This window comes from Octopus sinensis, linkage group LG8 (assembly GCF_006345805.1).
Source record: "Octopus sinensis linkage group LG8, ASM634580v1, whole genome shotgun sequence".
In the NCBI taxonomy this organism is placed as follows: Eukaryota; Metazoa; Mollusca; class Cephalopoda; order Octopoda; family Octopodidae; genus Octopus; species Octopus sinensis.
Genome location: NC_043004.1, coordinates 16,968,949 through 16,990,791, shown reverse-complemented (window position 1 = coordinate 16,990,791; position 21,843 = coordinate 16,968,949). Strand labels below are relative to the sequence as shown.

At 35.7% G+C, this 21,843-nt stretch overlaps 1 protein-coding gene across 1 annotated transcript in view; it reads left to right on the top strand.

Moving 5' to 3' along the window:
• LOC118764496 (shell matrix protein-like) overlaps window positions 1-20,523 on the top strand; it is a 33,940-nt gene extending 13,417 nt beyond the window's left edge. The window contains exons 3-8 of the mRNA XM_036505271.1: window positions 4,884-4,937; window positions 7,492-7,647; window positions 10,825-11,183; window positions 14,565-14,655; window positions 17,097-17,173; window positions 20,345-20,523. Of these exons, the coding sequence (XP_036361164.1) occupies window positions 4,884-4,937; window positions 7,492-7,647; window positions 10,825-11,183; window positions 14,565-14,655; window positions 17,097-17,173; window positions 20,345-20,383 (776 nt within the window). The 3' untranslated portion in view covers window positions 20,384-20,523. The remainder of the gene's footprint in view (window positions 1-4,883; window positions 4,938-7,491; window positions 7,648-10,824; window positions 11,184-14,564; window positions 14,656-17,096; window positions 17,174-20,344) is intronic.
• The last annotated feature ends 1,320 nt before the right edge of the window (window positions 20,524-21,843 follow it).

Genomic DNA, 21,843 nt, shown 5'->3' with positions numbered 1-21,843 from the left:
CGCTTGACAACCGATGCCGGTGTGTTTACGTCCCCATAACTTAGCGGATCGGCAAAAGAGACCGATAGAAAAAGGTCTGGGGTCGATTTGCTCGACTAAAGGCGGTGCTCCACCAGCATGGCTACAGTCACATGACTGAAACAATTAAAAGAGTAAAAGAGTAACCAATGTTTTGAAATCAAGTTGAAAATAATAGTAAAAACCGTGTTCATATAAGTGTTACGACGGATTTTACTATTATTTTCAACTTGATTTCAAAATTATATAAGTGCCGTAACAAATAATTCCTTAACTGTCTATGAATTAATGACACTGATTAGAGGAATTGGTACGTTTTCTGAAAGCTAACTCGTAAAATACGAAACCTGGATCTTCTGAGATACACGGTCGTTAGTTGAATTTCTAGCTCTTACTTCTTTTCAGTCATGGAACTGTGGCCATTCCTTGAGGAATTTTAATCCAATGAATCGACACCAGTCCTTATTATTTAAAGCCTGGTACTTTTTCTATCGGTCTCTTTTGCCGAACCGCTTTACAGAGTAAAATAAATAGAAAAGTCTACTCTTGCATAACTCTTTTACTCTTTTACTTGTTTCAGTCATTTGACTGCGGCCATGCTGGAGCACCGCCTTTAGCCGAGCAAATCGTCCCCCATGACTTATTCGTTGGAAGCCTAGTACTTATTCTATCGGTCTCTTTTGCTGAACCGCTAGGTTACGGAGACGTAAGCACACCACTATCGGTTGTCAAGCGATGTTGGGGGGACAAACACAGGCACACAAACATATTGTTATGTCGCACGTTCCGATGACCTCTACTACTACTCTCTGCTCCTACTCCGATTGCTTAAGCTCTAGTCTTCTCCCTCTATATCTACGTATTGGGCTAGACTACTTCATCGTCTGGGGGCATCGACAAAACACATATACACACACACACACATTTATATATTCATATATACGACGGGCTTCTTTCAGTTTCAGTTTGCCAAATCCACTCACAATGCTTTGGTCGGCCCGAGGCTATAGTAGAAGACACTTACCCAAGGTGAACCCAGAACCACGTGGTTCGTAAGCAAGCTACTTACCACACAACCACTCCTACTTTTTGTAATATTTCTGAAAGCCATTTACAAGTTCATTCAAGAGACCTTCATCTATTGACGTAGGTATGAGGATGTGGTTAAGAAACTAGCGTTGCAACAATGTGGTTTCAGGTTCAGTTTTAATGCGTGGCAGCTTGGGCCAAGTTCTTCTCCTTGTCACGGGTCGACCAATGCCTTGTGAATGAATTTGGCAGACAGGAAATCCCTCGTGTGTATACGGTATGTGTGCGTGCGTGCGCGCGTGTGTATATGTGTGTGTATGTGCATGTGTGACTTTGTGTTTGTGTTTGTGTCCTCCACACAGCTTGACATCCAGTGTTGGTTGTTTACATCTCAGAAACTTAGCGGTTCGGCCAAAGAGGTCTATAAATTATGTGCGAGGCATAAATAAGCACTGTGGTCGATGTGATCGACTAAAATGACTCTTCAAAGTGGTACCCCAGCATGGCCGCTATCCAATAACTGAAACAAGTAACAGATTAAATACAAGAGATAGTACAAATCGTATTAAGATATCTGTATTTGCGTATGAATGTCCATTTACGCCAGACATATGGGACACAATATGGCACCAACTAATTCAAACCACTTCGCAAGACTTGATGTTCCTTAAATATTCATGACTGTTCATTATTAATACAGATATTAACGTTAATGTGAGAATTGTGTTGTTGGATTTAGCTGTCTTTCACAATGAATTTAAAACTAGAAAACTAAGAGCAGACTGAATTTTTTTCAGAATTCTGTGTATCGATGTATTATGTTCATTGGAAATCAGCCAGTTCGTATTATTTACGGTAGTAGAGAAAATAATTACTAATTATGTATTGTTCAAGAAAATACCTAGCAACGACTTATGGGTTTTCGCTTAATGTATTTTGATATAATAGCTATTTCGAAATAAGAATTATGGGAAATACCAATGACCCAAAGAAAGATAATAATTTAGGCATGTGTCCAAATATACATTTGTATGCTACAATTTCTGACGTGGTATATTACCATTCATAGTTAAGTTAAAACATTCCATATGTAATATATTTTGTGTCGTTGATTTAAAGGCAAAATGCTACGACTATAACCTGTACGCACACACACACACACACACACACACACACACACACACACACACACACACACACACACAAACACACACACACAAACAGAAGTTATAGGCGTATATATGGACACACACACACATATATATGTATATATATGTATGTATGTATATAAGTATGTATGTATATATATATATATATTATATATATATATATATATATATATATATGTATATATATATATATATATATATATATATAAGAAGAAAAATGCACACAGTTTACATCGTTTTAATAATATCATTTTTAATATATCTTGTATTGTGTTTGTCGACCGGTTTCACTTTGTCTATTCATGACATTAACATTTATTTAAATACGTATGCTCTTAACAAATGTTTTGGTCCATGTTGTGCATGAAATTTATAAGTGAATGATTCAACAAGTAGAAAAATCTCAGGGGAGGTAATTGGTTATCGTTATTATTGTGGGCAGGGGAAATAACTGTTCAGCTTTCGATGGGCTGAGGAAATGTATATATACACAAAAATTCGAAAACTAATTTAGTGGGGATAAATATGTAGTGATGTAATTGTGAATTAAAATATGTATACAGATCAAAGTTGGTTATGCGTGCATATTTAGACGTGTTCTGTATTTTTCGATGAAAAAATGTCCTTTATTTAAACGTTCTTGTAAAGAAATTGTATCTTTGCACTGGTAGAAGGGGAAAACTTTGAAATTTGGTTTGATGTTACCTGCACATTTCTCTATGTGTTAACTTAAAGGAACCGGATCTGCTCAACCACTTATATGCCATGGAAACCGGTAACAGGTCTTATGAGTACTGGGCCTTACAAAAAAAAAATTATTTCTACTAAAAGCTCAAGGTTTGAAGTTTTTGGGGAGGGGATTTGTCAATTACATCGACCCCAGTGTTTCACTGGTACTTAATTTATCGACCTCGAAAGGATAAAAGGCAAAGTCGACTACGGCAGAAACTGAACTGTGAACGTAGCGACGGACGAAATATCTATTTCTTTACTACCCAAAAGGAGCTAGGCATAGAGAGGACAAACAAGGACAGACAAACAGATTAAGTCGATTATATCGACCCCAGTGCGTAACTGGTACTGATTTAATCGACCCCGAAAGGATGAAAGGCAAAGTCGACCTCGGCGGAATTTGAACTCACAACGTAACGGCAGACGAAATATTAAGCATTTTGTCCAGCGTGTTAACGATACTACCAGCACGTCGCATACATACATACCTACATACATAAATACATACATACATAAATACATACATACATACATACATACATACATACATACATACATACATACATACATACATACGTACGTACGTACGTACATACATACATACATACATGCATATGTAACAAACTGCCTAGATACTAATCTTGAGAAGTTAGGCTTCTGAAAACCAGAAAGGAGAAAACTGATTCGAAGACTACAGATCCAAACTATAACTGGAACAGTAAAGATATGTAAAACTTTTCGGAAGTTTATCATTTATGTATACATGAGTATATCTAGATATGTAAGTAGATGCATGAGCAGACATAAAACAAAACATACAAATCTACACGCATACATACATACATACATACATACATACATACATGCATACATACATGCATACATAAATACATACATGCATGTATATATGCGTAAAAATTTACCCAGTTGCTGATGTTGAACTTCCAATGAAGGAGCTTTGGATCTAGGTTAGAAACCGGTTCTTTCCCTATTGGTAAGAACACTGGAAATAAAACTGAATAATGACATACACACACCACACACACACACACGTATATATAAAAACACATATATAATCTACTTATAGTTGAAGGCTAGAGAAAACAAAAGCACTTTATAAGAGAAATTTTGGAACTGTGTCGTTATTAGCAATACATACTTATAAATTACGTCACTCATTGTGATCTAAAGCAGCGATTAATAACATGTGGTCTCACAAAAGGGGTACAGGCCTCAAGGGGCCTCTGGGTATTTAAATGGGTTCTGAATTTTCTTAGAGGTAAAATGTTTAAACCTGGCAAAAAATTTATATTTTAAATAGATATTATATCTTCGTTGTAATTAGAATGTGAATAGTATATAGTGTTTAATAAAGAAGAAGGGACATGATTAATGATATACAAAAATCTAGTATAATTTCATAATATTTTTTCTAACCTTCTTTTATTAATTTCTACCAGAAATTACCTTAGGAGGTATTAGTGCAAATATGTGAAAAGAGGCTAGTGATGGATGGGTTACTTTAAAAACACTTAGAATCATTGCAATTAGAATCATTACAATTAGTTTTTGATTAAGATATTCTGTTGCATTTTGGGGCAAAATATGGGAAAGGGACGCTGAGCTACAAATTGCTGAGGCTCACTGATCTGAAGTATCAAGTGGAGCAACGTTTGACATACTATTATATTGAGAAATAGTAAATATGAAGGTAAAAGTAAAGACCATATTTCTAAATATTTTTTCAGCTGTAATTTCAAGCCAGTTAGTGTTAGAATATTATTAAAACCTCGCAATATAGCTCAAAATTCTTTTTTAATATTCCCTGTAAATCTCAACAAATGTTGAATTAAACAAGAATATTTTAAGATATAATTAATTCAATATGATTTTCTATGCGAATTTTTAAACACTTTCTTTTGTTTTACTTATTAGAAAATACCGTAACAGTTTTTGAAGAACAATCTACTGTGGAAAACGCAACTGAAAGTAGGTAATTCTCAATACATTTAAGTTTTTCAAACTTCTATTCTCATGGAGTAAATGTTTCAGAATGGCATAATTTATAATAGGAACGGTAAATCTGAAAACCAGCAAATCGTCAGGTTTTGTTATCGCTCTACGATAAACTCGCACACATATACTTGTACATCAATCGAAATAATGCAGCCGAAATAAATATAACAACCAAAATAATAATACTGTCAAGAGAGGCTTAGATCAATTTAAGTCATACGATCAATAGAGTCGTAAGCAATGTTGTATTTGTCGAAACAGTCTCATTCACGCTAAATTTTAGGAAGGTTTTAATTATTGAAAAGATGTTTTCCCGCTAAGTCAAAACAGATACAAATATAAGTAGTCTCTGGCTGGTGTTCTGTGGCATCAAAGATTGCTTTCTTCGATATGTTATCAATAATAATAATATACTGCCAATATCTTTAGCGTTGCTATCTCGTGAAAATTTAATATGATCACTTAAAAATTGCTAGAAACTATGCAATCCCTTTTGAATATCTACATCTGTGAATTTGAACCAGTCTGATACAATAGATGGTACATCACAGAACGATTAATTGGTTTTCTTTCTAATATGTATTAAAGTTTTACCGTGAAAGTTGATAGTTTTACAGCTCACAATTCTTTCAGGGTAGATAGCTCGCAAACTATATTGAGTAGATTCCTAATCATACGACGCACATATAAAAGTGACAATAGTGGGATGTTTGAAAGAATTTGGTTTCAACGGCTTAGGTAATGCAATAATCGTCCTTTAGGTTCAAGTCAGTTCTGATTCAGCAGACCGTTGCAGTTCATAGTCACCGGGGTAATTTGGTGATTCAGTGTTGTTACTCATAATATTAGCTAACGTTTGACTTGGTCTGCTGCGCGAATGTCCTATTTAAACTGCCTGCCTATTAGTTCCAGCTACCTTTCATCTTTTAGATCGACAAATTCTCGTGGCTGGCGTGCACTGATAAAGCCTTTTCTGACTTACACTTCATTGTCCATAAAAATGTTTCCAAATCAAGTCGCTGTATATCCACAATTAATAAATAATTATTAACATAGGTATTTTGTACTCAACTTCTTATCAAATTTCTGGGTTTTGTTTTACTTTGCATACAACTCTCGTATTTGATCATAAGCAACTAGTTTTGTTGCCAGACATAATGAACCGTAGATTAATTGTAAATGTCAGTCACATGAGCTTTTGTTAACGTCTTGTATTGGTTGACATCCAAATTAGAAAAATAACGCTAAATATTATATTTGAGGCTGAATAGTTTTACATGTATAAAGCAGATTACTTTCTTAAAAGAATATTATCTTTCAGAAATAAAAGGGAAATAATCACTTTCATATTCGAAGTTTAGCAATTTAAAATGATTTGTGATCACGCAATTTAAAAGAGACGCAACAGACGTGTTAACGTTCCAGCCAATATTAACTTCTTTGGAATTTAAAAATACTCCCGAAAAAGAATAATAAGCAAGGAAGTTTCCCATTCTAATTGCGACAAAGAATTTAATAACTCAGTAGATTTATCTCCAATTAATTCGTTTTAAACACTTCAGTTAAACTAGAACCGGTTTATCTTATGAAACAATTTACTACTTCAATGCTTTGAATCAATCTTTTACCCCACCTACATTATTTATTTCGTAAACGGGGGAATACATTTTGTATAGTTGCCTTTTGAATAGGTGTAGCAATAATATTTTCCAAAATGAAGTAACTCGGCTAAAGCAACTTTAATAGATTTTTGGCGTTTGTTCTATTCACCTATTACATACACATGTTTATGCATACAGACGCATACGTACAGGCATGCACACACATGCATACACAGACAACCATACAACCAAACAGTCACAAGTATATTAAAACAGACTAGACTAAGTGCTATTGTTCAGTAGACGTGTACTCTTAAATAAATGGTCTGCAGCCATTGTATAATATGCCAAATGATAGTAGGACGCGCACAATAGGAAGATTTGAAAAGGAAATATTAATGGAAGGAAGTAAATGAGAAGAAAATAAGAGAAATTTAGAAATTATAATTGGTAGTAGATGATTAATTTATAGTTTAATGACCAATGGGGATATGTTTTTAGATGCACGATGTAGAAACTTTTGAGTAAAACATGTCTGGCTTTGTAAGTGTAGTTCTAGTAAGATCTTAATCTACACACGATTTAAATACGCTTTATACACTAGAAAATTAAACGTAGGACAGTTATTCAAGACCTATTTCTTTGTAATAGTCTGTCTGTTTGTCTACCTGTCTTTCTGTCTATCTGTCTATCTGTCTGTCAGTCTATCTGTCTGTCTGTCTGCCTCTCTCTCTCTCTCTCTCTCTATCCCTTGAACCAACGCACATACATATATATATAGATTTGTGTATACACACGTAAATGGTAACCAAACTATCAGTGCTAAGGACGGTGCAGAGCTTCATGCATCTATAAATAATTTAATATGATATAATATGATATAATATAACAAACATAAATACTAAACATCATGTTTTCATTTTCAGGAAGTTGCCCATTTCTACCTAATCCACACAACGTATACAGTTACATAGAAATGACTGTTAATAGAAATTTCACACGGAATTGTGCACCAGGAACCATTTACAGTAAAGATCATTGCCTATGTATTACTGACACAAATGCCACCAGAAGACACGAAGGTTTGTATTCAGATGTATATTTATCAAATGAAATTGTTTCTTTCTTATATTGTACGTTGACGCAATTAGTTTCATTGAAACTTTTGACCCTAAAATAATAAATTTCGGAGTTCTTGTAGTTTTCCATAAAATCATCAACTTTCGTAATTGAGGTGATACAACATAACAAAGTTCACTACATCGTAGATTTGTCTTCTGAATCATGTTTACTTAGGATAGTTAGTGAAATGAGTATAGGTAAGTCTGCTTCGAACTGGAGTTCCTATCGGGAGGAATATTTTCTCGACCACTTATACGCCGTAAAAACCGGGAAACAAGGTAACTGGTCCAATGAGCCCTTGGCTCAATAAATATATATGGAATACTAAGTTAGCTTGATTGGAATCACAGTAATATATAGCCTTCTACTATAGCCTCGGGCCGACCAAAGCCTTGTGAGTGGATTTGGTATACGGAAACTGAAGGAAGCCCGTCGTATATATGTATATATGTATGTGTGTGTCTCTATTTGTCCTCCCAACATCACTTGACAAACCGATGCTGGTGTGTTTACGTCCCCGTAAGCGGTTCGGCACAAGAGACCGATAGAATAAGTACTAGGCTTACAAAGAATAAGTCCTGGGGTAGATTTGCACGACTAAAGGCGGTACTCCAGCATTACCCCCGCAGTCACATGACTGAAAAAGAGTAAAAGAGTATATGAATAAGTTATCCAACAAGGATGCTGCTGATGCTGATAATGATAATGATGATAATCATGATAATATCGAGGAAAAGGAAGGAGATAATCCTAATGAAATGTGGCATTATAATTAATTCCCATCCAGCAATCTGCATCCGGTTTTGATGCAGTCTCAATAATTACTTTGTACACTGAAAGTTTGTTAATTTAATGAATTGATAATTTTTTATTCTTGTACTCTTTTATATGTTTTAGTCACTTGACTGCGGCCATGCTGGAGCACTGCCTTTAGTCGAGCAAATCGGCCCACCCCAGTTCTTATTGTTTTGTAAGCCTTGTACTTATGTTATCGGTCTCATGTGCCAAGCCGTTAAGTTACGGGGACGCAAACACACCAACATCGGTTGTCAAACGATAAAGGGGGGACAAACACAAACAGCACGGAATTTTGTTATTGAACATGTCGCGGTCTGAAAGCGACGAAAATATTTTGACAAATTAAATTTAAAAGTTGAAGTGAATCTAACGGTTTTTGTGTTTTAAAATGGTTTATAAATATCTTCCACGCTGCAATTGTTTTTGTTTCAGCACACGATCTAAGATCAGGTCACTTGGTATGCAAGTACATGTCCGTAATACATACATACATATATATATATATATATATATATATATATATATATATATATATATATATATATATATATGCGACGGGCTTCTTTCAGTTTCCATCTACCAAACCACTCACAAGGCTTTGGTCGGCCCGCAGCTATAGCAGAAGAGACTTGCCCAAGATACCATGTAGTGGAAATGAACTCGGAACCACGTGGTTGGAAGCAAGCTACTTAACACTCAGCCAATGTCAGAAATACTGAATTTTCTGATGTGTAGGTGTCATGTATATCGTTGAAATTTACAGAAAAATATAAGACGAAGACAGGTGTATGAACAACAAGTAGGTATATCAGTGTGGCGCTCGGGAAGTGAGAAAGTATTTTACGTTTCGAGCTTACGCTCCTCAACAGAAAAGAATAAGGAAAAATAAGCATACATACATACATACATACATATATATATTCACATATATATTACTATTTTACTAGTTTCAGTCATTTGACTGCGCCTATGCTGGAGCACCGCCTTTAGTCGAACAATTCGAACCCAGGACTTATTCACTGTACGCCTAGTACTTATTCTACTTGTCGCTTTAGCCGAACCGCTAATTTACGGAGGAACGTAAACACACCAGCATAGGTTGTCAAGTGATGGAGGTCTACCAAATCCAGCCACAAGTATTCGATCCGCCCGAATCTATCGTAGAAGACACTTACTCAAGGTACCCAGCAGTGAGACTGAACTACATAGTGACACCTGCGCCTATATATATATACATACTCACACATACAAATACATATATACAAGCGAACATACGAAGGGGTACCACAAGTAAACAGAAACGTCCTCAATGGGATAAGCCTGTTGTAGTTCAGGCTTCCTCCGTTCGAGGCCGTTGGATGCGACCAGTGTCTTCTGGAGTAGCCATACCGTGGCCTTTTACGCCTGTTCTTGCAGTGCCTCTCAACCTGTTCGTCGATATTTGCGATGGCTGAAATGGAGGAACAGCATGCTTCCGTGAAATCCTGTTTTCTGCTGGGGAAAACGGCGGTCGAAATAGTTGTCATGCTTCAAACAGCGTACAAGGCTGCTGCCACGAGCAAAACACGCATTTATGAGTGATTGTCACGCTTTAAGAATGGTGACTAGTCGCTTGATGACCAATCTCGTTCAAGGCGATTGTCGACCTCCCAGACGAATGAAAACATCATGAAAATTCATGAATTGATCTTGGAAGACCGTCACCAAATAATTCACGAACTAGTTGATATGGCTGGTGTGTCCTGGAGCTCCTGCCAACGAATTTTGAGCGAGGAATTGCGAATGAGAAGATTTGCAGCAAAATTTGTGCCTCGCTTGCTCACAGGAAATCAAAATTATTCACAAATGAATGCGTGTCGTGAACTAGAAGAACAGTTGGAAGTTGATCCGGGCGTTTTATTTGAAGATCATCATCGGTGACGAAAGCTGAGGCTGTGGAATTTGCAGATGTGGATATGGCGAAAAAAAAAAAAAAAGAAACGATGGAGGCATTAAAAGGCATCTCACACACATACACACAGATACATATATTTATAGGTCTAAACATATTTACATATATATGTGTACATTTTCTTGTATGTGTTTGTACGATTGATTGGCATTTATAATTACCAGACCAAAAAAAAATTATTATTCTGATACACACATATGGTTTTACGTGAATCATTACTTAGGGGAAGTATTTACGTTAAACTATTTCCAATATACTGAATGAGAATAAATCACAAACATTTTATGTTTCAGTTTTGACATTTCATGCATATTATGAATGACAATTTTATATATCGCCATTAATCTTAACTTATTGATTTGATTCATTCTAAATATATTATTTTTAGATCAACTCCGATGCAACCCTTCTTTGCTTCTTAATTTCGAAGCTGATCTCCTCGATAAATCTAATAATAATTTACCACTTTACTCTGTCAAAGTCATGCTTTCCAATAATGGTACAGCTCTCTTCTCCCCCAATAGTCGAATGACTATTTGGCGTTTTTCCGATGTTGCGTTTCGTCAAGGTCTCTACATTACGTTATCCATCTTGAGTACAGCTCAAACTTCTGATCGACAAATTATTTTTGCAAATGATGGAAGCTCAAATCTGGATGGCCCGTCTATTTCTGCTGCAATTGAGGGAGAGAAATATGTCTTTCAAGTTGTAACCAACCTAGGGCAAGAAAACATAACGCTAGATAAGGTGAGTGATTTTACATGTTACAGCGTGAGTGAAAGATTATTTAGTAAACCATATCTTTACAGTTTTCATTATAATCCACATTTTCTTCCATTGTTTTGTAAGAGCAATAAGGATAGCGTCCTTGACCATTCTTGTCCATTTTAAAGGGCATTGGAATTGAAAAATAAAAGGAGGAACTCATGAGTTACCCAAAGATCAGCGACTTCGTACTCGTATTTAGAATAGAGTGGACTACGGCAACATTACTTAAAGCGAGTTAGTGATGCTAAGTCGAGTAACGGATTAAGTCAAACGACACTAGATCAAGTAAAGTGCCTCAGGCATGATCCCACACAGTTTTCATCTATAGAATTTCATTCGCCGGATTTGCTTTTGTTGAATGTCGTATTAGAAGGCACTTCCCCAAAGTGCAGCATAGCAAGATCGAACTCAGTACCATGTCATTGCAAATTGAAATCATTAATCACATGTCGATACATGCATTCATAATGTTCATATTTTCATAATTTAGGCAATTTCGTATGTAGATGTTTGTACAACTAATTCGTTTATCTTTAACTTGGATTGCGGTCATGCTGGGGCATAGCCTTGAGGGGATTCGCAGAACAAATGGTACTGAATTCTTAAAGTTTGGTACTTAATCTATCGGTTACTTTTACCGAGTTGCTAGGTTACGGTGACGTACACAGACCAGCGCCGGATGTTAAGTAGCGTGCAGGAGAAACATAAACACATAGTCACATACACACACGCACTCACGTAGACACACACACACACACACACACACACAGAATTCTTTTCACATTTGAATGTGACAATTATTTGTAACACTGTTACAAAGACTGAAACTTGGGATGAGGAATTCAATCGATTTAATTGATCCCAGTAATTGGCTAGTATATTATTTTGCCGACCCCAGAAGAATGGAAGGTAAAATTGATCTCATTAGAATTGGGATTCCAAACGTAAAGAAGCAGAACAAATACGGCAAAGTAATTTGTATGGCGTTTTAATAACTGTGCCAAGCCACCACCTTTTATTTGAATGAAATAATGTGTAATTGTCAGTCATCTGGTACTTTTATAGACTAAATATAATAATCGTTTAAATCTAGATACTGTAGAATATATGATAAACAAAGGAGAAAATCGTTAAAGCTAGTAAAAAATGTTATTCTTAGATAAAACGAAACTTAGTTTATATCTAAAAACTGATCTTGTTTCTAAGTAATTTCAACCTCTTTAGACACATTAATATTTTATAGTGATTCCCCGTTTACAAGGGATGATAAAACAGAACAATACGTTTCATATAATTACCACTTAAACCACGTCGGCACGGTTTCAGTAAATTCAAAAAGAAGTCGTACATATCAATTCGATTATTATTTTGTTTTATAACCGAACAATAGTTGGAACATTGAGTGCAAGATCAGATAGCTGCTCTATAGATAACTTCTTAGATATAACACGTAACAGACCATTTCAACTTGCTATTCTTTTGTATTGCTTCATTAAGAATTGCTGTTAATTTGAGAACAGCTGGATTATGTAAAATCAGCAATGAGTATATTTCAAAAGGGTCAGGTACTTTGTTGACTATTGACGTGAGATGTATCGTGAATATAATCTATATTCGGTTAACATACACGGCTTAATAAGTAGCGATATAAATAATTCAAAGGTGTTAAAAGAATTTAACATTGAAATATTTTAGTGATATAGATGTTTTGCCATTATAACGGGAAAATATAAAGAGCCGGAAGACGAGCTAATGATTCTACTTGCTATAGTATTAATGTATTTAAAGGTGTTGAACTTAGAAACAAGATCAGTTTTTTGTTTCAGTATGAGATTTTCAAACTTCTCAAAACAACCATAGGATTTTATGAAATAATGGTAATCAGAATTCACATCAACTTCATAAAAAAAAAAGAAAATGGGATCGGAGCGGTGATGCATACCCTATGCGCACTCAGTGATAAAATAGTATTTAATTTAATAAATAGATTCTCTATGAATTCATATTTCAACAAAATGACATCAAGAGTTAATTCCTCTGCTTATCGTTTGTGCATATGTAAACAAAGATAATAAAACATTTTGATTCACCCATTCTCCAATTTTGAAGATAATCAAACCAAAATAATGAGTTCGAGCCACTCACCCAATGAGTATTTCTGCCAAATTTGGTGAAAATCCGTACAGCCATTTTCCAGTAATTTTGCAAACACACAGACAAACAAAGGCGAGCGAATACAATACTTGCTTTCGCTTACGCGCGCAGGGTAGTTATTAAGTATTATTAAGCATTTCACTGGACTAGAAATAGTGTTTATTTACTACAAACCTATAGATGTATTGCAGGACTATGCTTCACCAAAATACTGTCTCAGAATACTGAAACTTCACGACACGGTTAAAGATCAAATCTGCTTTCTACTTTATTTCATAAAATTTTGGGATTGTGTCTATGTTCTTCTTCTTCTTTGCCTGTTCGAGCTGGAGCACCTGGTGTATTCTCATGAATTTTCTTGTCTAAAAAGCTTTTGTTCTGTGACACGCATCACACATTTTCCTAACCATATTTTTATATATCCTTTCCTTGTTTCCTGTTTTGGCAGACTCGCCTTTGTAATCACATTCCATGACACTCTGTTTGTCGTGGTGAGACCATCTTCTGATCTTTGCAGCATCTGTATGATGACAACGACATCAACGATGATGTTGATGATGATGAGGATAATGATGATGATAATAACAATAATAATAATTACTCTTTCTACTCTAGGCACAAGGCCTGATATTTTTGAGGAGGGGGATAGTTTATTACATCACACCAGCGCTCAGCTGGTAACTTATTTTAAAACATCCAAAACGATGAAAGATAAAGTCGTCATCATCATCATTATCATCATCATCGTCGTCGCCTTCATCACCTTCATCATCGTCGTCGTCGTCATCATCATCATCACTATCATCATCGTCGTCATCATCATCATCACCACCACCATCATCACCATAATCAACATCATCATCATCGTCGTCATCATCATCATCACCACCATCATCACCATAATCGTCTTCATCATCATCGTCGTCGTCGTCGTCTCGTCATCGTCGTCGTCGTCTCGTCTTCGTCGTCGTCGTCTCGTCATCGTCCTCGTCGTCTCGTCATCGTCGTCGTCGTCTCGTCATCGTCGTCTTCATAGCCGTCGTTGTCGTCATCATCATCATCACTATCATCATCATCTTTTTTAATACAACACTTCCGTCAAATATTGCCATTGAATTTCAATGGGAAATTTTCAACCGTTATAAAGAAATAGATAAAAAGAAAATATAACCCAGGTGTTTAAATGTTTCTGTACTTTCTCCATAGGAACCCGGTTTTAACAATCTAACTCTAATGTATAACAGCCGGGAACTTCGCGTTTCTTGCAACGATGTGACTGTATCACGCAAACTTACAGGTAAGCAAACTTACTCTTGGATAAGAAGTTTGACTGACGGTAAAATTGTGAAAATAGAATAAATCATAATATACATGTATAAATATTTGTTTTTTCTTAGCTAGGTCACGGTGGGAAGCAGTAGTACTTATGATCTCCTTAGACCCACCAAAATTGGTGACATTTTTGGTATTAACTTTTCGTGCATGCTGTCCAAATTAATGCTTATTCATTGACATTAACGACATTCATGACAGCAGAAAAGATAAGTACACATAGGATAATATGTAACCTATATAGTACCTATATCATATGATCACATGACCGACCAGGCCATCAGATGTTGCTACACATCGCTGGTCATAATGCGCTTTGCATTGTTTTTTAGCCTTCAAATGACACCACCCCGCTGGCTAAGCGAGCAGGCCAACAGAAGAAAGAGTGAGAGAAATTTGTGGCGAAATAGTACAGTAATGATCGCCTCCATCTCCTGCCGGAGCATCGTGGAGCTTTAGGTGTTTTCGCTCAATAAACACTCACAACGTCCGGTCTGGGAATCGAAACCACGATCCTACGACCACGATCCGATGCCCTGGGCCATTGCGCCTCCACAGTACCAATATAAACAAGACTAATTAGGCTGTTTCTCGATTAGAAAAAAATGATGAACATCCTTAATCGATCTTCAGATCTTAATGGATTCTCGTCAGAGTCGTCTAAATCAATTTAAGAGGGTGAGTCAGGGCTTTTAGGATGTTGTTATAGTAGTGGTGGTGATGGTGGTGGTGGTGGTGGGGGTGCCTCCCAGTGTTTTTCTGGCACATAGGACACCAACCCGGTTTAACCTACACTGGATTAATCTGTCCCTTTGACAAGTTTTGCTTCCAGTCCTGCAGAATTTCCAGCAACCCACCTCATCAGACTCGCCGATGAGGAGCTAGTTTAGATGTCAATGATTCCACTATGTTACAAGTAGTACCTCTATTCTCTGCTACTTGTAGCACTCATGAGAGACTTCACAAGATATTTCACACACACACACACACACACACACACACACACACACACACACACACACACACACACACACATACACACACTGCTGGAATTTTTGACACGAGCCAAATACAGCAAAGTACTCCAAATCGTTGATAGAGTATCTGCATAAGTAGAGTATGGACCAGCTAGTTTGTATTGACAGCGAGTCTTATGAGTTGTAATAATGAAGTCAAACCAAATACTGATGATTTTGAAATAATTTAATTCGTACGTTTCAAGTTTGCATGATATATAACAGGAAATGAATCCATTACGTAATACCTTCCTCAGTTTAAATTTAGATACACACACATACATATAGATATGTATATGCACGCATATGCAGAAAAACACATAATTATACATAGTCACACGCACATATGGAGAATGTGTGTGTGTATTTGTTTGTGTAACTATAACTCTGACTGAAGTCCAGGACTTTTGTTATACACGCATACATACGCACATGTACAATCATGAAACCTAAAAACGTAGAAATAGTAAAAATATAACTTATAACCTCCTTACCTATCTATCCGTCTATCTCACTGTCTCTACCCACCCCTCTTTATCTCTCTTTCGCTCATATACACACATCTATTCTCTCATGTATACAATATTAGAATATCTCAGTTCATCTTTTTATATCTCTGTCTCTCTCTTTATAATATATATGTGTGTATTTTTATGTTTGTGTGTGTGTATAATATATATATATATATATATATATATATATACACATAGATAGCCTTTTATATATATTATATATACTTATATGTAATATACATCTATATATATACATATATATATATATATATAATATATATATATATATAATATATATATATATATATATATATTATATATATCCATCCGTATATATATATATATATATATATTATATATATCCATCCGTATATATATGTATGCGTGTATATGAGAATGTTTCCCTCTCTCACTTTGTATATATATATATATATATATATATATATATATATATATATATATATATATATATATAATATATATATATATATATATATATATATATGGAGTTATTGATAAATGTATAGCATATATTGTCCATGGCGCAAAAGCACATACACATATATCAATATGTTCTTCATTAAGTCAGATAAATTATATCCAAGTAACAAATTATATACTTCAAACTAGTTTCCTCACCACAAAGACGTAGCATTTTATAAAGAATAACCTATTTCTGTTTAGTAGCAATTTAGATATTGGAATAATAATATTTCAAATTAATCATAAATCATATCTATGTCTGAATGATTAATATCTTTTTCTTTTGCCAGAGAAAAACATAAATCTTGTGTGAGAAATTGTATATAAATTATTATAAATCGCAAAACTCTGTATGTTAATATTTATACTTCTTATTTTATCATTATGTTCTGAAGGAATTATCCGTAAAAGACTCACTGCTCTAACTATAGGTGGATTCAATGGGAAATCATTTACGGGCGAACTTGGGGAAGTAAGTATAAACGCTTGAAATGAACATTTAATAATAATGTGTGGTGGAAGGATTGTTGGTGTAATACTAATGCTTTTGTTGCTTGTGTAACTTTCTAATGTTTTTTGATTTGAAGGGGTGCAGTCTAGTGGATAGGGTTTTGAACCCGCGATCGCAAGATCAAGGTTTGATTTCCAGACTAGGCAAAAAACACATCATTTCATGTTGTTCCAGTTAAGTCCAGTCCATTCCAGTCCAGTCCACACGTCCGGAAAATGAGTAACCGTTGAAAGAATAAATTGTGAACTCGGTTACTTATACGCCATTCAAAACGGTCAATCATTTCTATGAGTCCTAGAACTCGAGACAGTACCTATTTACATGCTTGTTCCTCGAAAGAAGAAACAAAAAGAATATAATAATGATTAACCAAATTCCACTGTCTAATCTGAGAGCTGCTTATAATTACATTTTTCAAACGTTGAAAAGTTTCTGTAGAAAGATTGTTAAAGTAACATTCTTTTATATACGACTACAGGCACACATGCACAAATCTGAAAAGTGTCGTATTGTATTTGTAGCTTAGTTGCCAAATGTACATTTTGATCATGGTTGTATGATCAGAAAAAAAAGGATTGTATATAAAATACCTACATATATACGAAATTATCTCTATAGGATCAAAAGAAAGGGGAAATAAAAGGAATTGGTTAGATTAATACAGTGTGAAAATGACAGAATTCAGAATGTGACTTGATCGTTGCCAACTGGCACATAAAACTGACATTTTATTGGCGATATCTTATCAATTTCTAAAAGAAAGCTCTCAGTGGGGATATCAATATACGAAGCTGGATGGCATTAGCGCAAACAATTCTGATACCAAAGAACAAAGCTGCTCACATGACGGAGAGCTATCGGCAAATTGCATGTCAGAAGCTAATGTATAAAGTGTATACTGCCTATTTCAGCTTATTTCTCTAGGATTTCCGCAATAACAACAACATAATTACGGTCAAAATAACAGCTGGAGCGAAAGTAATTTGTATATGTGCTAAACCAACCTCTAATCAACAAAATGTCGCATGAGAGGTCCAACGGCCTACAACGAATATTGTTAGAGCGTGGCTATATTACAAGAAAGTATTCTTCGTTCATAGTGGCTAGTGGCCATACGATTTGCTAAAGATTCACAAACCATAATCAAACCAAAAACAACATGACGTCATCTTCGGTCATTATCAGGAATCGATTACATTATATATAATGCAGGAAGTGATTATATTATATATAATGCAGGAAGCGATTATATGATATCTTTGTTATGTTGTTTATAGAGGTAGTAAATCTTTTATCTCTTCTCTTGAAGAAATCTGAGGGTTATGGTTCTGACATACAAGACACGAACACTAACCAGTTACAAAGCATTATTGTTGATAAGCTGAACAGTTATGCTAAAAGTATGAATGACATAAGAGTAATAAGTTGCAACATTCTCAGAAGACATAGGGATGGATTTTGGACAAATATTCTTATATAATTGTAAACAAGAAAAAATTACAAGCTACACTAGACACATCACTACCGATATATTTACAAGTGGCTAAAGCTGGACAGAACAAGTTCAATCATACTACTAGCGGTAAGAGCTTGTCTTCTTTTCACTTTTCTGTACTTTGTCACATCGATCATAAAAAAGTAACAGTCATCGTGATGGTTCTTTGGCTCTCTCCATACCCTTGGAATGGCAAAAGGCATTGACCTTCCTGTACCTCTTAACCATCATTCTAGAGTAGACTGACAGCTTCCACATATCACATGTGGGCGCCCATGGTTTGTCCTGGTCATCCATGGGCATTCCGAAATAGTCTGTACGCTATCCACAATTTAGCACCCTTCACGATCTTATGTACTACCTGCTATTTTCCAATATAATAACCACACACATAGCAAAATGTATCTGGAGAATTTTTACATACTTTAGTAGCCATCCTGAGAGTAGCACAACTTAGTAATTGGTCTGAAAGAGGAAATTAGACATACATTTAATAGCGGAACATTATAACAATACCGAATATATAATAACATTGAAAGTCAACAGATTTTTTTAACTGTTGATGATATACAAAAAATAATTTCATTTTTGGAATCAGCAGAAAAAATGGATTGATAAACAATAAAAAAGTACAATAAACAAATTTGTTTTGAAAATTGTTACGTTGTGTTATTCAAAAACTGCAGTGTTGGAGATTTTGTTCAGACTTAGAAGTTAGCCGCTTTTTTATAGGAATAATTCAAATAATTCGAGCAAAAAGACATACGTATATAGGTGCATATACACAAAACAGATAAATTGATCACGTTTGTCTTTCAGCATAAATTCATCGCTTATATGAAAACTGAGTTATAGTGATTGGCTTTCAACCTGTTGACTTTGATATAAAGATGTTTGACTTCATTTGGGAATAGAAGACATGTTGTAAATTAAACACCCTGTGAGCACTTCTCTTACCATGTGATCGACACTACTGTTCTTGAATATATACATGCTTTAGGAGAAACAATGTATTCTGAAAGCATTGTTGATTGTGTTGATTACAGTTGTCTTACTAGTAAATATTTTTGTTTTTTACGCTCTTTTCAAGCCTAGCCAGGCTCATGGACCCGGTTTCCCGGTTTCTGTGGCGTATGTGCCCCCCCCCCCAGCTGGACGGGACGCCAATCCATCGCAGCGTTACCCAAGAAGCAGGAAGAGAGAGAGAGAGAGAGAGAGAGAGAAAGAGAGAGGGAGTGAGAGAGAGAGAGAGTGAGAGAAAGTTGTGGCGAAAGAGTACAACAAGGGTCGCCCCCCACCTTCCGGAGCCTCGTGGAGCTTTTAGGTGTTCTCGCTCAATAAACACAGACAACGCCCGGTCTGGGAATCGAAACCGCAATCCTCCGACCGCGAGTCCGCTGCCCTAACTACTGGGTCATTGTAAACGTCCAGTAAACGTTTCAGTGCATTCGAAATACGAGAGAAATGTAAGAACGAACGAGGAAACTGGTGAATGCTGTCATGAAGTTAGAACGTTATCCTCTCACTTCTGCACGTTCAACATCGTGATAATAGCAAGAACATTCATCATTAGTTTATTCATTAATTATCACTTTAACCGATTCACAATATTTAATTATTCATATTTGATTTTGCAGTTTCAACTGTTCACATGCATTCCGGAGAACGCCCAGTAATAATATAACGGTTAGAAGGACAGTCAAGGATAACACCAGACCGGTGAAACAGACGCAATTATAACTTTCTTTTTGCCAGATTAATAACAGCAATAATACTACCATATCCAATTGTGTAGCAGCAAATAACATTCTAACAAAAGAAAAGATGACTGTAACTAGTTTAAGTATAGAAAATTTAAGAATGTAATTATTTTAAAAGAAGCAATGATATTATTATAACCATTTTAAGAGAGGAAGTCAAAAATTGTATGTAACTAGTTTAACTAAGGTGTAATAATGTTTTGAATAAAGTAGAATTAATAACTATGTGAATCTTATTAAATAAAATACAAAATCACTGCATCATTTTTTGTTTCTTTCGTGTTATTTGTTATTTGTGTTATGATTGTTATTGACTTCTTAAAGTAATTTAACTATGAATAGGAGGCGCAGGAGTGGCTGTGTGGTAAGTAGCTTGCTTACCAACCACACGGTTCTGGGTTCAGTCCCACTGCGTGGCACCTTGGGCAAGTGTCTTCTACTATAGCCTCGGGCCGACCAAAGCCTTGTGAGTGGATTTGGTAGACGGAAACTGAAAGAAGCCCGTCGTATATATATATATATATATATATATATATATATATTTATGTGTGTGTGTGTGTGTTTATCCCTCCCCCCAATATCACTTGACAACCGATGCTGGTGTGTTTACGTCTCCGTAACTTAGCGGTTCGGCAAAATAGACCGATGGAATAATTACTAGGCTTACAAAGAATAAGTTCTGGGTCGATTTGCTTGACTAAAGGCGGTGCTCCAGCATGGCCGCAGTCAAATGACTGAAACAAGTAAAGGCGTAAAAGAGAATAGAATAGACAACATTGTTTCAGATTTCATTTATTCTTTTATTCTTTTACTTTTTTCCGTCATTTGACTGCGGCCATGCTGGAGTAGCGCCTTTTCAGTCGAGCAGATCGATCCCAGCACTTATTCTTTCTAAGCCTAGTACTTATTCTATCGGTTCTCTTTTGCCGAACCGCTGGTTACGGGGACGTAAACATACCAGTATCGGTTGTCAAGCGATGTTGGAGGGGGGAACATACAGAGACACACAGACATATGCACACACACACACACACACGACGGACTTCTCTCAGTTTCCGTCTACCAAATCCACTGACAAGGCTTTCGTCGGCCCCAGGCTATAGAAGAAGACACTAGCCCAAGGTGCCACGCAGTGGGACTGAATCCGGAACCATGTGGTTGGTAAGAAAGTTTCTTGCCACACAGTCGCTCCTAATTTTTTCATTTATTCAGAATCTTCTTCTTTCTCTTTCAATGTGTATATATTTACTCTTTTACTAGTTTCAGCTTCAGAGCTGTAGCAATGCTGGGTTACTGCTAGATTGATATATGTATATGTATCTCTCTCTCTCTCTCTCCTCTCTCTCTCTCTCTCTCTATATATATATATATATATA